At 36.8% G+C, this 18,581-nt stretch overlaps 1 protein-coding gene across 4 annotated transcripts in view; it reads left to right on the plus strand.

Moving 5' to 3' along the window:
• Mapk10 (mitogen-activated protein kinase 10) overlaps positions 1-18,581 on the plus strand; it is a 318,234-nt gene that overhangs the window by 284,039 nt on the left and 15,614 nt on the right. For all 4 annotated transcript variants that reach the window (XM_070012343.1, XM_070012339.1, XM_070012342.1 and 1 more), the window contains 2 exons: positions 14,742-14,805; positions 16,694-16,771. In XM_070012343.1, coding sequence (XP_069868444.1) covers positions 14,742-14,805; positions 16,694-16,771 — 142 coding nt within the window. The remainder of the gene's footprint in view (positions 1-14,741; positions 14,806-16,693; positions 16,772-18,581) is intronic.

Genomic DNA, 18,581 nt, shown 5'->3' on the forward strand with positions numbered 1-18,581 from the left:
TTATTTATTTTTCTTTTTTAAAATTTTATTTTATTGTAAAGATGCTGTACAGAGGGGTTACATTTACATGAGTAAGGTACATTTCTTGTTGAACATTGTTACCTGCTCCATTGTTGTTCTCCCACTATCCCTGCCCTCCCCCACCACGAAGTTGTAAAGTTAATTTCTGACATAGTGTCCTGTGAGTATCATTGTTGCCATGGGTCATTTTTTATACTTCTTTCGGCATTTTATTTCCCTTCCCTTCCTCCAATCAGATAAATGCATATACAAGTGGAGGGTACCAGAATCAAAGACAGAGATTGCTGGGATAAAGCAATGGAAAAAGAAAAACGAAATAAGAAGAAAGAACTAGATACAGTACATTGGTGACATCAAGGTTGACAACTAAAAAAAAAAAAAAGGACCTGTTGTTTCCATGTCTTGGAGTTCATTTCAATTAGCATCATTTTGTATGGTCATATGTTCATAGCTCTTGAGATATTATGATTCTCTGTCAGGACTAACTTAGGCTTATACTAATTATTACAAATGAGGGAAACCATAGAGCCTATGTTTCTTGGTGTCTGGTTTACTTCACTTAATATGATTTTTTTCCTAGTCTTTCCATTTCCTTACAAAAGGGGCAATGTCATTCTTTCTGATGGAAGCATAAAATTCCATTGTGTATATATACCATATTTTCTTGATCCATTCATTCATCTCTTGAGGAGCATCTGGGTTGGTTCCATATCTTAGCTATGGTAAATAATGCTGCAATGAACATAGTTGTGCTGGTAGCTTTAGTGTGGCCTTGTTTGTGATCATTTGGATAAATGCCCAGAAGTGGGATTGGTGGAATATAAGGGAGATCTATGTTTAGTCTTGTGAGGATCCTCCATACTGCCTTCCAAAGTGGTTGAACCAGCTTACATTCCCACCAACAGTGTAGTAGTGCTCCCTTTTGGCCACATCCTCGCCAGCATCTGTTATTATTTGTTTTCTTGAAAATGGCCATTCTAACTGGGGTGACATGGAATCTCAATGTGGTTTTGATTTGCATTTCTTTTATGGCCAGCTGCACTGAGCATTTCTTCATGTGTCTATTGGCCATTCTTACTTCCTCTCCAGAGAAGTCTCTTTTAATTCTTTAGCCCACTTATTAATGGGGTGGCTGTTTCTCTGGGGATTTGTAATGGGGAGGGATGTATGTGAGCTTTTGTGTTCAAGATTAATGATTTACCACTTGAGCCACATTTTTCTACTTCCATATTTATAGTAGTTAATTGGAAATGAGAGTCTCATAGACTTTTCTGCCTGGTCTGGCTTACCATGATCCTTTGATTTCAGTAGTCTGAGTAGGTAGGATTACAGACACGAGCCACTGGTGTCCTGCTGGTGTTTTTAAATGTATTTATTTATTTATTTTTCCCAAATAGGCTTCAAACTCATGCTCTCACACTTGCTTAGCTTCCTTGCTCAGCTGGCACTCTGACTTGAGCCTGTCCTGCTTTTGTTGGTTATTTTGGAGATGGACTTTTGGGGAAATTTTCCATGCAGGCTAGCTTTGAACCACAGGCCTCCAGCTCTCAGCCTCCTGTGCAACTATGGTTGCGTTTTTTTTATTGCACTAATAAATGTTAGTATTAATGAACCAATTTGTTTTCATGATTGTATTTGAGAAAAGGTTTCTCTCTTTGATTTGATTTTGGTCTCCTTCCTGGCTATAAATTCTCAGAATTCCCTTTTCCACTCTTCTCCAGTGTACTGGCCTTCTTGTGTTTCTCTGACCATTCCAAGCAAGCTTCTCTATTGATATACTGTCTTACAGTTCTGCCTGAGACATTCTTCATTGTGTATGTCCACATGGCTAAGAGCCATGAAATGCTACTTTCTTAAGGAATTCTTCCACAACAACTATCCTTTCTAGAATAACACTCTTACACTGTATTTAGCTTCTTAGTCTTACTTTTGTCTAAAATTTTACTTTTTGGCTTTATATATTCTCTTATTGTTAATTTCACCCACTAGAATTAAAAGTTCTACACAAACAGACATTGGTTCTTTGAGGAACTATTTTATTCCAAGTTCTTAAAATGTTGTTTGGTTTTTAATAATCATTAACCAATATTCATTGAAAGAATAACTCCATGTTTACAACTGAGCACACTTATGTTTATAGGTGCTAATGACTGTTACAAGTTAGCCAAAATTGTATGGCTAATATTTGTGCATGCAAAGAGGGAATCTTTTTGCTTGTTTTAAACATTATTTAAATAATGTCAAACAAAATAGTATTTTTCATCTTCTTTCTACCTTTTCATTAGTATATTTTATTAGTCAAATAGAAGGACAATATCCCCATATATGTCTATAATGTACTTTTAATCATATTAGCCTCCTCAAATATAATTTTATATCTCTTATTTTTACAAGCTGTAGTGAGTTTCATTATATTGTTTATAAACACACATACAATATACTTTAATCATATTTGTTCCTCCATCTTCCTCTTCTTTACCCCTTTCCATAGCTATAAAGTTCTATAGTAATAAACATTCTTCTTCCAACTCATTTATTAGGTCTTAAAGGTGTAAGTTGTACTTTTATTTTTCATCTGATTCCAAGATTTTAAAATTTTTTACTTGCCCTGTATTTCTTCAATGACTTATTGGTCATTCAACAGTATATTGTTTAGTTTCTGTGTGTTTGAATATTTTCTCTAGTTTCTTTAATTGTTGATCTTAATTTTTATTCTGTTATAGTCTGATAAAACACAAGAAGTTATGTCAGTTTTCTTATATTTGTTAAATTTGTTTTATGCCCTAAAATCTGATCTGTTTTGAGAAAAGGTCTACGTGCTGCTGAGAAGAATGTGTATTCTGTGGTTGTTGGGTAGAATATTCTGTAGAAGTCTATTAGGTCCTTTGATTTATAATGACATTTATATTTTAAATTTTATTTTCTTGTAAAGATATACAGAGGGGTTACAATTACATCAGTAAGGTAATGGATACCTTTCTTGTCAAGCATTGTTACACCCTCCTTTTGTTTTTCTCCTACTATCCCTTCCCTTCCCACCTTCCTCCATTCCCCACCCCCCAACCTGACCAAAGAATGTCATTTAATTCTGATGTTTCCTTACTGGCTTTTTTTGTCTAGATGACCTATCTCATGATAGAAATTGGGATATTAATGTCACCTTGATTCCTGTTCATAGGGTATGAATTTAAAGCATAGTAATTGTTACTCATTCACGTTTGCATTAATTGAATTTCTGTATATTACATGCAGTGGTGGACACTGATGAGCAAAGGCACAATCTTTGTTGTTGATTATATCCCCCACAGTATAGTGAGAAGACAGACAAGTAAGTACTCCAATTTAAAACTTATGAGGTAATGGAATCACAGTTCAGCAATGTAGGATAGATGAGGCTCCTTGGAGGCACTGATAGCTAAATGGAAGCATGAAGGATAAAGCAGGAATTAGTTAAATGGGAAAAAAGGCAGAGAAAGAGTATATAATTAAATTTCAAGGTCAAGCAAAGGTTATGAACATTGTAAGTCTTTAGGGGGTAACAGTGCAGAAAGGTGAGGGATTATTTGGAGCTGGTAAACAGGGGACTTGTTAAACAAGGGTTTCCTAAGCATTGTTATGGACTTGTTTCTCTACCCCAGGGTGAGGGAAATCATTTTGAGTAACAACATTATCTAATCTGAACTTTCAAAAGGTTACTCTGACTGCAGTGTGAAGACAGAGAACAGGCAAGGGGCTATATCTGTAGTTACATAGATTAGAATTGATGGTGGCCTGAGAATACCTAGAGAGGATAGAGATATTTAGAAGGTAACAGCCTATATGGATATAGGTAGTTAGATCTGAGGGTTAAGGTAAGTGAAATTCAAGGATGACTGATAATGTGTAGTAGTGTAAAATAAAGGATGAATAAAAGAATACCTATACTTGGGTACCATGTTATTGCAGGTCCAAGTACTGGGGCTTTTAAATGATCGAACCACTGAAAAAGTAGTTTCCATGGAACAGTGAAGAGAATACCTATTTACAAGCCTTGACTAAACTTTCTGATGATGTAAGCTAATACATTTGTGGACCAACCTTAGAGAAAATTACAGAACAGAATGAAAATATGAAGGTCTGAATTTAACTCCCTGGTGAAACCATGGGAGCATTATTTAATTAATCTCTCTACTTACCCTCAGTTTACATTATAATTAATATATGCATCACCAGCTTTTAACTTTCTTCTGGTCCCTTAGTGCTCTGATATCTCCAATCTATATTTTCTATGTATAACCTTTTGTGATACAAAGCTTCTTACCTTGAAAGTTTTCCAAAAGACTTTTAAATTACCTGGTATGGTGTGATAGAAAATTTTAAATTACTTTTCTCTTAAATGAACTGGAGGTTAGAATCCACAGGGCTCTGAATCCTGTGTTCTTTCCATTGTTCCCATCAGAAAATCCTTGTTCACCTTGCCTGTAGCCTGCCTTGCTTATGAGATACAAATTTCATGTTTACTTTAATGAGATTCACAAATATTTTGTTCTGTTTTTGTTTGTTTTGTTTGGTGGTACTTGAGTTTTAACTCAGGACCTTACATTCTGAATTGAACTTTTTTTGCTCACAGTTGGTGCTCTACCACTTGAGTCAAGCCTTTACTTAAACATGAGCCACCAGAGTCTATTCTATTCTTTAAAATGTCCAGAAATACAATATATATATATATATATATATATATAATATAATTAAAGACTAGGAGAAAATCAGTTTCTTTCCAATGAGTTCTCATGCATCTATACCAATAAAATATACTTAAGTAAATGACAAAATCTTCCTTTTATTATTGCCTAATTGGTTAGAGCACTGGTCTTCATCCTGACTGTATATTATAATCACCTGGTGAATTTTTAAATATTCCAATCCCCAGGCCACATCTCAAAACAATTAAATCAGTATCTCTGGGTTGATATGCAGTAAATGTTGGTGCTGTTGAATATTCTGGATGAATTTAGTGTTCAGACATGGGTAAGGACTCCCATGTTAGAGCAATTTGATGAATTACTCATTCATTCAAATGAACTCATAGGTGTCCTGTTTTCTCCAACCACACGGTGGCAGCATCACAATGCAGCAGATACCTCATGCTACAGGAGATAAACATGGAAATCTAATTCATGATACTAATTAATAGCATTTGAAGGTCTCTCTAGCTGGAAATAGCATTAGCTTCTTTATCTGCCATTCTATGTTGATGTATTTGTATAATAAACATATTTATTTCAATAAGTTAACTTAGGAGGAACTATATCTAAGCCATAGTTGGGTAACATAAAAGCAAAAAAATTCCTCCACGGAATTTTTTGTATTCAGATAGATCTGGGTTTACATATTGCCACCTCCACTTACATGAACTGTGCTTCAATTGCTAATTTAGGAGACAATTGTTGTTACCAGGGAAAAATGAGATAATTGTGAAAGTTTACCTTTGTAAAAGTGATACTAGGATTGTGAAGATGATGAGAAAAAACAATCATGCAATATCATCAATTGCACGTCTTTAAAATTCTATGACACTGATCCTTCATGCAGTCTTTCCTGAGTGAGTCTCTTCTTTTCCTGTCTATATCCTGTTTCCCCATCTGCACTGGTGTTATTTAACACACACACACACACACACACACACACACACACACACACACACACACACACACACACACACACACACACACACACACACGCCAGCTGAGATCTAAGGATTGGGTTCAAAGCCAGGGGCAGGAAAGTCCGTGGGACTCTTATCGCCAATAAGCCACTCAGAAAACTGTAAGTAGCGCTCTCTAGCCTATACCTCTGGATCTTAGCATCTTGCAGTGTTGAGATTAATTACAAATGTGAGCCACTAACATCCAGCTCTCACACTCATTCTTTAACACAGCTCAGACTTAGGTCAGCAAGAAAGCCTTTTTTTATAGGTGCCATCTGAGCTTCCCTAGCTCTCCTTTCCAGTACTTCCAGAATGAAGATCATCATTTGCATTCCAGTCCTTTCAAAGGCCTCACTTCTAGAAACTCAATGCAAGACAAAAATTAAGAAGATAAAATATGTGGCTCAAGTGGTAGAGTGCTAGTCATGAGCAAGAAAAGACAAGTAAGAGTGAGTGAAAGTTCTCACTTGAATCCTGAGTTGAAACTTCAGTAGGAACAAAAGTTAAAATATCAGTTTAGTTCCCAGAGATGTTTTGTTTTTAACTAAATAGAGTACTTTCAACTCATCAAACTTAACAAAAAGCCCCACACAAATAAAACCATATATTTACTTAAAACCATGATAAAATAATAAATATAAAATTGATTATTATAAATACGTTGTATGGAAGTGGCTCTGTGGCTCAGGTGGTAGCGCATTAGCCTTAAGATGAAGAGCTGAGGGATAGCGCCCAGGCCCAGGCCCAGGCCCAGAATTCGAGCCCCATGACCAACAAAAAAAATAAATAAGTGTGCATTGTGACATGGCCTTCACTTTTAGTTTTTCAAGTAACTGGAGGGAATGAATCAAGTTGGGAAAGATGGGAAGAATGATGAAAGGGGTGACACTGATCAAAATGCATTGTACTCATAAATTGACTTGTAGAATTAAAACCCCTCTGTACAATTACTTGAAAATAATTTTTTAAACCATTTTCTAAAGAATCTTTCAGATTTGTTTGGCCACATTAGCTTCAAGCTGCAATTCTCAGATCTCAGCCTCCTGAATCACTAGGATTATAGGTGTAAGTCACAGGTGCCAACCACCTATAAAATTTCTTCCTTTTAAAAATTGTTTTGGGCTGGGAAGGTAGCTCAGTGATAAAGCGCTTGCCTTGCATGTGTGGGGCCTTGAGTTTGATTCCTCAGTACCACATAAGCAGAAAAAGCTGGAAGTGGCACTGTGGCTCAAGTGGTAGAGCGCTAGCCTTGAGCTGAAGAGCTGAGGAATAGCATCTAGGCCCAGAGATCCGGCGGCTACATGACCCTCCCCCCAAAAAAAATTCTTTTCTTTTTCCCTTACAAGTTTTTTGTTTTTCAAGTAACTTGTATTTGAGTCCAGAAGTTTTACTGTTTTATCAGTCCTGCATTGATACGTTCTATCACATTTTTTCTTTATTGGTTGTAATTTCATCTGTAGGAGTTCTGGAGTTTTGAACAAATACCTTTGATCTCTTTGTTTGATTTCTTACGTTCTTTGTTGTTGTTGTGGTACCTTTATGTTATGTCTTTGTGTTTTCTTTACATTGACTGAGCTTTGTTAAAATGATTATTCTATTTTTTAAAATATTTATAGGTATTCATTTTTGGGGGGTCAGCCAGTAAGTTTCTGTTTCTTTGACAATGCTCTGCATCTTTTTTTCATTCTTCTTTTTTTAAAATTAAATGTTATTACTTAGGTAACAGAGGGGTTTCAATTACATAACTAAGTTTATTTCATGTGATTGTTTCTAACACATTTATAAGATTATTTCTTTGTTGCTTTGTATGTCCCTCCCCCACAGTATAACCCCTGCTTTCACTGTATTTGATGTCGGGATAATTTGTGGAGGGGAAGGGGAAAAACAAATCGTTTAAATAGGGATACAGGTGGACCCATTGCAACAATGAGATGTATAAGTCATGTCGAAAAATGAACTTTACAACTTTGGTTGGGGGAGAGGGGAGGATTGGGTGGGGGGGACGGGGGAGGATGGGAAAGGATGGGAAGGGGAAACAAAGGAGGAGGCTACAATGCTTGATAAAAAATGTACTCACTATCTTGCCCATGTAATTGTAACCCCTCTGTACAGTATTTTCACAATAAAAAAAGAAAAAAAATTACATAACTAAGGTAATGAGTACATTTCTCTTTTAAGAGAATTAACCCTTCCCTCATTTTATCCCACTTCTTCCCATCCCCCCAACATAGTGTCTAGTAAGTATCACTGTTTTTTTCTTATTTTTAATAAGTTTTTTTATTATGAAAATACTGTACAGAAGGGTTACAGTTACATGAGCAAGGTAATGAGTACATTTCCTATCGAGCATTGTTGCTGCCTCCTTTGTTTTCCCCCTACCATCCCTTCCTCCTATCTCCACGACTACACTCCCCCACCTTCCCCTGCCAAAGTTGTAAAGTTCATTTTTCAACATAGCATTTTGTACATCTCATTGTTGCAATGGGTCCACCTTTATCCCTAGTTAAACAATTTGTTTTTCCCTTTCCCCTCCACAAATTATCCCGACATCAAATACAGTGAAAGCAGGGGTTATACTGTGGGGGAGGGACATACAAAGCAACAAAACAATCACCTTATAAATATGTTAAAAACAATAGCAAGAAAGAAAAACCATTTGGTCCTTATCTTGGGGTTCATTTCACTTATCATCTTATCTGACCTTTTCTGCTTGTCTCACACATATACTAGTTATTGCAAATAAGGGAAACCATGGGACCTATGTAGTACCACTGTTGAATTAGGGTGTTTTTTACCTTATGTTACAGTCTTTGTACTTGAAATGTTAAAGACTTGATATAGCATTTGGAGAAAAGAAAGACCCATTTAGTGCTATGTGAGAGTTATTCTATCTAAATACTTATTTTCCTAATTAGGAAGTAAAAACCTTAAGAATTTCTATTCATTAACTCATTGGAAATTGTAACTCATTGGAAAGATTATTCATTAGGCATAGATTCAAAGAAATGTTAGATTTTTAAATTGCTTATTTTCTTTTCTTTTTTTGGGTCCGGTCGTGGGGCCTGAACTTTGGGCCTGGGCGCTGTCCCTCAGCTCTTCAGCTCAAGGCTAGTGCTCTACCACTTGAGCCACAGCACCACTTCCAGCTTTTTTCTTTTTGCTTATGTGGTGTTGAGAAATCAAACCCAGGGCCTCATGCATACAAGGCAAGTGCTCTACCACCGAGCCACCTTCCCAGCCCAATTTAATTAATGTTTTGACTAAACATTACTTTATTGGTTAGAGCCTTTCAATTCACACTGCATTTTTTGGCAATAATCATCTACCAATGTAATGGCTCAAGAAGAAAAAACAAAGTGTTATTCAGCATGACGTGACAAACATGCTATATCATTTACTTTGATCCAATTGCTGAATTAATAGTGAATGTACACACTGAAAGACAGGGCTATTTAAAGCTTTTATTGGCATCTTTAACAAGGCAGAAGAACAGAGAGATTCTTAATTGGGACAAAAGGAGCAGAAGAAACCCAACAACTTGATGGCTGTCATATGGTTCAGAACATGACTGGTATAGAAAAAAATGTCAATTCAAGGTTCAAAGATGGATAAAAGTAACAACTGTGCCTGGAAGATTCTCATATCTGGCTCTCATCTCCTTTGAGATTTGTGTGTACAGACTGCTGATGACTAAGATATTTTGACAGAAAGCATTGAAGAGTCTAAGCCTTGGCTGCGTGTATGACGGTTGCCAGATAGAGTCTCATGTGTGCAATGACAGAAAATTGGAATGGAAATCAGAGTCAGGCTCAGAGTTGTCTTTAATGAAAATGTTTCACACACATTGAATTATCTAACTTAATATTTTTGCAACTCAGACGAATTCCTTCATTCTATTGTTTCCTGTAAGATACTATAAATGTTATGCCTAAATTTGTCACAAATTAACTCTATGATCATGGAAAAATCACTTTTGTTCTCTGAGTTTCTATAATCTCATTTGCAAATTGGAAAAGGATGACACTACTTAAATGAGGCAGATGAAGAAAAGATTATTTTTCTTACACATCTTTCTCTCTTTCTTTTTCTCCCTTCTTTCCTTCTTTCCTTCCTTCCTTGCTATCTTGCTTTCTTGCTTTCGGCTATATTTCGGTGTGGACTCAGGACCTTGTGCTTACTAAGCAGGCACTCTACCACTTGAGCCACACCTCCAGTTCTTTTTTGCTTTAGTTAGCTTTCAAATAGGGTCTCATAATTTCTCCCCCATCCCTCACCCCCTGGAATGACCTTGGAACATGATCCTCCAGGCCATGGCCTCCTGTGTAATTGGAATTATAGAGGCCTACCACTATACCCAGCTTGTGTGTTAGGATGAGTCTCATTCACATCACACTTTGTCCAGGCTGGCCTTACTGTTTCATTTATATGTTACTCTCTCTTTTAAAAACACAGGTTATTTCACTTCTATAAAAGTGCAATGTTTTCCACTCCTGTATTTCTTCAAATATTTCCCTTCTTCCTCTTTCTCCTGCATTGTTTCTCCTCCCCATTTTCTCCTCCTCCTCATTCTATGTTAAGATAGAGTTGTTTTCTCTTGTCAATTGTTTAAGCCTTGTCGTTTGACAAGGGTCTACTTTGGTCCTTTTACCTTTCTATCTCCATGACTTTCATGCTTTCAGCCAACTGTTCTTGTTGATGTTCATATGTACAGAAACCTCCAGTCAACAAGCATTTTTACAACTTCAGCTCACAGTTAATTTTCAAATCAACATCTCTGCTCACATGGAGCATAGGTTCACCTATCCTACTTTGCTTACTGCATTCTTTACTTTTTAAAGCGGTTCTGCAAACAACATCTTCTGCCCAGGTACTCACTAAAAATCAGGCTGTTGCTGGGTGCTGGTAGATCTTGCTTGTAATCCTCGCTATTCAGGAGGCTGACATGTGAGAACCATGGTTCAAGGCCAGCCATAACAGGAAAGTCTATGAGACTTTTATCTTCAATTAGCCAGCAAAAAGCTGGGAGAGGAGTTGTAGCTCAAGTGATAGAATGCTAGCCTTGAGAAAAATGCTCGGGGACAGCACCAGGGCTTGAGTTCAAACCCTAGGACTAGTACATAAGAAAAAAAAATCAATGTGTCATTCTTCTTTCATTGCATGTGTCCAGTAAAAGACCAATTTATATCGATTTTACTTACTAAAATGTATAATTATTCTTGGATGTATATTTTTTGTTTATCCTTACTTTCCTTACTAAGGAATAACCTCAATAGTTTTCTACATCATACACAAGTTCCTCAGCTCACCTTTGTGCTAATCTTTCTTCAATTCAATTGTAGATTGGACCATCCTGTTTTCCCATTGTCTTCCATTTATCAGCACTAACATCTACATTTCCAAAGTCTTTTTTTCCATGTCAGAGTACCTAAGTCTAGCCTGACTCATTTGCTTTTCTAGACACAACTTTTGTCATTTTGGTACATGTGCAATAAATATTGTACATATATCACTGTTTGTAACAATGTTACTTCAGAAAGTTATGAGTTCCTTGAGATCATCAAATTAACCAATTTTTAAATATCAATTTCTCATATAGTCTGGCACATGAGGGTAGACAAGACCTTTATTAAATGAATTTAATAGACAAAGAAAGGAATTTGAATATCTATTAACTTATAGTGATCAGGTGCTTATTCATACATGTATATAATTGAAACAATTTTTAACATACATATAGTGTCATTGACATAAATATACTATGTATTAGGTTATTCTTTATGCTATCTATATAAGGCTCAATTTCTTCAAAAGGTACAACCATAGAAGTAAAATTCAAATCTCTAGAGATAAGATAATATTAATCATCAATATCTTGACAAATCTGAAGAAATAAAAGTCAGAAACTGGAGGAACTCTACACATATCATCTGTTTCCTTTTATCTTTGTTGTTTTTTTTTTTATTTTTGTTGGTTGTGGGCCTTGAACTTGGGGCCTGGGTGCTATCCCTGAGCTCTTTTGCACAAAGCTATCACTTTGAGCCACAGTTCCACTTCTGGTTTTCTGGTGGTTAATTGGAGATAAGAGTCTCACAGACTTACCTCCCTGGGCTGGCTTTGAACTGTGATCCTCAGATCTTGCCTCTTCAGAAGCTAGGAATACAGGAGTTAGGCAATAGCACATATCTCTCTTTCTCTCTCTTTAGGGTGGTTCCTTCACAAAATAAAGTAGCTTTCCCATTTGACAGGAGAGGAAAGAGCAGTCAAACACCAACCTTTGTTTAGCAGATGGAGGTAGAAAACTTTATGGTTCATCACATATCCAAATGATAACTACCCAAGTAGCTAAAGTGTGTGTGTGTATGTGTGTGTGTGTGTGTGTGTGTGTGTGTGTGTGTGTGTGTGTGTGTGTGTGTGTGTGTGTGTGAATATGTGATGCCATTTATCTCATTGCATTTCTGGTCTATTACTCTTGTATATTGTCATACAGAAGATATATGTAAATGGATCCTGCCATTGTAAGTGACCTTTTATTTGCTCTTTTCAGAAAAGAAAGCAAAACCCAAACCTGAATATGTAGCTCATTGCAATGATTACTACGAACACAAGTGACTTTAAAATGATTTGTTGGAAGGCAAGCACTCGTACTCAGCACATTGCATTCCCTCTTTGTAGTGTGTGGTTGGAGTTTATGTGCTTTGTGCTTTATACATCAGCAACAGCTGTATGCTGAAGTTCCAAGGAAAATCTCAAAATAGCTTTGTTACGAGCTGAAAATGGCATTTATGGACTTTGGCAGAAACTTTACTCTTGAGCCATGTTCAACTTTGAAAGTTGAATGGAAAAATTCACTGTGGGAGGAAGCCAGTCTCCGAGGATCCTATTGTTAGAGAAAGAGGTGCCAACTAAACACAGAGCTCCAGGCTCTGCAAGCATGCGCACTCACACTACAGGCGTCCTGGACACAGCCACGTGGCCAGCCACCTAACCGCAGTTACTCATTGCCAGGAAGCAGCAGCAGAGCAAAATGGCACCTAGGAACTACACACCAGAGAATGTCTTTGCATTTTCTTTCTCAGATAGCAGCCTCAGAAACTTAAAAAAAAAGACTTCATTTTATTCACTCACTCATTGAATCAGTGTTCCTATCACTTGGGTAATCCTTCATGATTTGAGATAGAAGCTTCTATCCCAGTCAGGATTCCTGGTCAAGGCTTGATCTCCCAGGTATCTCACCTTGGTCATTGTTTGTGTGCGCTTACTACTGTTGGGGACAATAAGGGACAGAGGTCTGCTTTTGCTTCGTTGCTGACCACTGTTGCATTGACTGACATTGGAATAGCAATAGCTTTACTGGAAGCCTTTACTCCTTTAGCCATAATAGGTGCTGAGGAAATGTTTGGCCCAAGAATAGTTCTCTGACACTAATCATGCTAATGTGTCTTACCACATCTGGACAAAGTCTTTTGTTTTCATTTCCAGATGCATCTACAGGATGTGGATGTGAGCTATCCCAGCATGCTATGGGGGTGGATATGATTGTTACATGCAGGCTACTTGAGATTTTTGAATCTTAAGAAAGGGCCTCTGTGGCTGATTGTGAGCCAAAGATCCTCTCACAGACACCACAAGGTGTGTGTGTGTGTGTGTGTGTGTGTGTGTGTGTGTGTGTGTATGTGTGTGTGTGTGTGTGTGTGTGTCCCAAGCCTTTCTTACAAAGAGCCTTTTTTGTGTAGGCCAGTCCTGGGGCTTGAACTCACAGCCCATGCACTGTGTTTGAGCATTTGTGCTCAAAACTAGCGCTCTACCACTTGACCCATAGCCGACTTCCAGCTATTTTGGGTGCTTAATTGGAGGTAAGAGTTTCATAGACTCTCCTACCCAGGGTGGCTTTGAAGGGCATTCCTCAGATATCAGCCTCCTGAGGAGCTAGGATTATAGGCATAATCCTTTGGTTACTGGACAAAGAGATGTTTTTGAAGGAACCACATCTTAATATTTCTGACTCACTCTTGTGGATGAATTCTTTTCATTTGTCCCTTGCTGGTGGAGTGCTGGACAAGGATGAAGTCTAGGCTCCCCTGTGCTGTGTCCCTAGACATTTTGTAGCTCCTCTATGCACTTGATCCAGTAACAGTAGGTGTAGCTCCTTTGTCTTATCTTTCCATGTAATATGGCTTATTAATTTTTCTATGTCACTTGGCTTATATTAAGTGACATATATCCCACCTATGATAGATATTCCGAGTCAAAATATGAGGAGCAAGAGGCTAGGGAGTTAATTGGAGCACTTCTTTCCTGGAAGGCATGTAGATGCATGAAAAAAAAAATCTGAGCTTCTTGAAAGAAGAGCAATGCTGTCTGCCTGAGTACAACTGAGGACTCTGCCACATCATTTCCCTGGCAAGGACGATCCCAGGGACCCCTCAGAGTACAAGATAGCCCTGCTCCATTGTCAACTAATAGCTTCTTTTGCCTGGACTACTGGGAGGGATATCAAATCACTTAAATATAGAACACAGAGCTACACATATGCATTTTATGATGCATCAAGAAAAAAGACTAATCTAGATATTCCTTTATCTTGGGGATTAGCACTATGGTCTATGAAGAAAAATTGTAGACTTTTTTTTCTGAAAAGATTTAAATTGGGACATGATCTTGCCCGCCTGGGAAGGTTTTAATGTTGCTCTCTTTGCTGGCCAATGAACAGCAGAAACTGAAACTCTAGGCCTTTGCTAACAAATAGTGAGCCAGCCACTATTGGATTCTAAAGCAGAAGGTTCTGGAAAGCAAGCTTTTGGAATTTGGGTTCTGCTGTCTTACATGGTCAGTGAAAAGCAGTGCAATAGAAGTAGATCTCCCACAAGTCTGTGAGGGAACTTTAACTCATGAACTGTTTGTACTTACCCCATAATTTACATATTGTTGTGATTATACCCCAAGTCAATAACTAGAAATGTATTCACGTGCTTTGTGAAAGTTTCATTACATTTTGGTTATAATTCAAAATGTATTATTTGTTCTTCTTCCGCAGCCTCCACCTCAGATATATGACAAACAGCTGGATGAAAGAGAACATACCATTGATGAGTGGAAAGGTGACTTTACTATATTCAAACATCTGCTCTTTGCTGTATTGAAATTCAGAATGCCAAATTATCCAATCCTCTCTACATCCTATACTCAGGATGTGGAAAACATCCCCATGACTTTGTTCTGTAAAACAATTTACTAAAAGATGTTTTTAAATTTCTTGTGCTGGAGCTATACCTCAGTGCAGTTTAGCAAGTATAATGCTCTGGGTTCAATCGTCACAAGGGCAAGATTTGAAAAGATTGTTTCAAAGCTTGTAAAACTTCAAATAAGATATACTAATAGAATATTACATTGTACAATAATGAATAGGAATTAATGATTGATATTTTGAATGTGGTACTAAGCTAGGTGGCAATGTCTCATATGCTAAAATCTGAGGATTGTGGCTCAAAGCTAGCCTGGGCAGAAAGGTCTGTGAAACCCTTATTTCCAACTAACCAGCAAAAAGCTGGAAGTGGAGATGTGGTTCAAGAGGTAGAGTGACAACTCTGAGCAAGAACATGAGGCCCTGAATTCAAGCCCCAGTAGCGACACACACATATACACCTCAAACTAATACTGTTTGTCAAAATGTTTGCCATGGTGAAAGGCTGACTTCATTGAAAATATAAACATTAAGCAATGTGTTTGAACATAAAACTATCATGTGAAACGTAAAATAACATTTGTGCTAACTTTATAAGCTAAATAAGTTACTACATGAATTACTTCACTAGGTTTATATGACTTGGAGGTTTAAATAAAAAATATGTGTAACTATCAGGCTTTACATTAAAAACTTACCAATAAACATATTTATCTGTTTTTTTCAGAACTTCTCCAACCTTATACTACATCTTCAAAATTACACTTAGGTTGAAACAAAGCAGAAAAACAGGTTGAACTTGTAAAAAATTGTTAAGCTACTCTTAAGTAACTACAGAGAAGAGTAAATGTAAGAAAATCAAATGCAGGTGTTGTCAGATGATCAGAAGAAAATAGGGAGGAATATCAAGAAATGATCTGAAGAAAGGAAGCTTTGACCTACCTTAAAAATTAGTGAATATATGTTGGGGAAAAATCACAAATATGTAAGGATATATAAAAGATAAAAGTAAAGCCAGCAGTAGGAGTCAGCAATGTGGTTATAAAGAGAGTAAAGAGATTCCACTGTCTAAAGGTACATGTTGGTGAATCTTGTGCATGAATGAGCATATGCAAAAGAAAGTGAAGGAATAGCTAGATGTCAAGATGGTAGATGGAAAAGACTTGGTTTGGAAAGTATTCTTAGGGACGAGGTAAGTGGTAGGATATGGACATCACTGGAGGAGAACATAGAGTAAATTGGAGAATAAAATACCTTTATATTATATATTATTACAAAACACGTATGAGTAGCGCCAAATAATTTTCGGTTAAAGAAGGAAAAAATAAATAGAACAGAAGACTTTCAAGTTTCACTCTAATAATGAGAAAGCCACAGATGGTTAAGAGTTTGATAATGAACAAAATGTATTTTTAAACGTATTTAGATTTACAAATCCAAAACATAATCTGAACGAAAAATGAAGGATGCAAGTTGTAGAATAGGTAATAATTTAAAATTATGAGGATACGTACCTCTTAAGCCGTGATTACGAAATAACAGTTGGTCTCCAAACTAGAAACAATGAAGTCTTTAACTGATCACACAATAACACTTCAGGAATTGCCGCCACAAAATATTCGGAAAATAGTAAAATGTTTATTCGAGTATATATGCATGCATATATATGTACATAGATGTGTGTATTTATATATGCATGCATTTATATATATTTATCAACCCCATTAAAATGTTGTCATTAACAAATTTTAATCTTTATGGATTAAGGATAAAATTTTAATATCATGGATAACTATTTCTTACAGAACTTATCTACAAGGAAGTCATGAATTCAGAAGAAAAGACTAAAAATGGCGTAGTAAAAGGACAACCTTCTCCTTCAGGTACTCACTCTCAGTGAATAACCAGTAAATACTTGTGTATTTTACAGGCCTTTTATCAGGGGTTGCAAAGAATAACATAGCATTTGGACAATTTTTTGGGGGTGGGGGGTCGGTCGTGGGGCTTGACCTCTGGGCTTGGGTGCTATCCCTGTGCTCTTCAACTTAAGACGAGTGCTGTACCACTTGAGCCACAGTGCCACTTCCGGTTTCCTAATGGTTAATTGGAGATAAGAGTCTCAAGGACTCTTCTGCCCCGGTTGGCTTTGAACCATGATCCTCAGATCTCAGCCTCTTGAGTAGATAGGATTATAGGCGTGAGCCACTGGTGCCTGGCCATTTGGACAAATTTCATATGACTATTTTCCTAAGATTTCAATTTTGTTTTGATCTTTATTGAGGCATTCATTCAGATTATTGTGATTGATGACCTAACACAATAATTCTTTCTCTTTTTTCTTTCTCTCTTTTCCTTTCCTTTTTCTTTCTTTTCTTTTCCTCCCTTTTTCTCTTTTCTCTTTCTCTTTTTTACTTACTTTAAGAAAGCAGTAAGTCCTGAAGAACTTGAACTAGCTTTACAGTAACTACTTCTCATTGAAACTGCCATAATGCCTCTTGGGTTATGAAGTCGTTCATTTAGTCAAGTGAAATACGTTCATCGAGCCTCAACTTTCTCCTTCATTCTCAACGTTAAAGAAACAATAGTTGAGGCATTTACTAAATTAGGCTCTACTTAAAATCAGCTTAGATAACCTTTACTCCAACACAAGTTTGTTCTTACAAATTTCTATCATTTATGTATACATTTCTATAGGTAGGAATGTTTCATAAGATCAAAAGAATCCTCTTACGCTTACTAGTGCTTTGAGTTTTAGAAAATGTGGTTGTTTATTTTTAGCTTTGTTTATTTTAACTACATGCAGCCTCATGCTGTATGGAATAACATCTGCAAATCACTGGAGTAGAGGAAAACTGATTTGGACCGACTTTCAATCTATAATATAGACATATGTTTTCAGAGAAAAGGGTGTAGACTGAGAAATTACTCCTACTGATCTTCTTTGAATACCTGATTTGCATCCATTGCTACTGTTGCACCCAAATGGACAGTTCAGTTACTGCATGCTTTTCTCACTATTGCACTTGAGGCTCTGTCCAGTTTATCCTAAGTCTCCTCAGGGAGGGTAAAGGCAATCTGATTTCCCTCCACCTGTCCCCACTACTCATTCATTCTAGCATCTAGATTGATAAAGTCTGTAGAAGCTGTTTCTAACTTATCTGTGTGTTCTACCCACTGCAGCTATATGAGCTCACAGACAGAATCCAACTATCTTTTTTTTTAAATTTAATTTAATTTAATTTTATTTGTGAACATACTGTACAGAGGAGTTACAATTACATGGGCAGGATAATGCATACATTTCTTACCAAGCATTGCAGCCTCCAGAATCCAACTATCTTAAGATGTCACTAGTCATGGCAGTATGACTAATTCTGAAAAATTTATCCCTGGACCAGATCATATTTTATCCAGTCATTAAGAAGCTAAGATGTCAGTTTCCACCCAAAAAGATATTCCATTATCTCAGACCAGGGCTGAATGAACTGCACGAGAATCTATGCTATTCACTTACATTTCAAGTTACCATTATTGTTTTCCATTCCACCTTGTTGCAAAAGACTTTTCCTATTTTCTCAAAGAATAGGGTCTTTCCTTCCTATGTTTTCTACTTTCCTTGTATTTTAAATATTGAAGCTCATGCCTTATTACCTATTGGTTATACATTTGTTGAGAACAAAGGATGCAATCATC

This window comes from Dipodomys merriami, unplaced genomic scaffold (assembly GCF_024711535.1).
Source record: "Dipodomys merriami isolate MVZ:Mamm:240054 unplaced genomic scaffold, mDipMer1.0.p SCAF_9, whole genome shotgun sequence".
In the NCBI taxonomy this organism is placed as follows: domain Eukaryota; kingdom Metazoa; phylum Chordata; class Mammalia; order Rodentia; family Heteromyidae; genus Dipodomys; species Dipodomys merriami.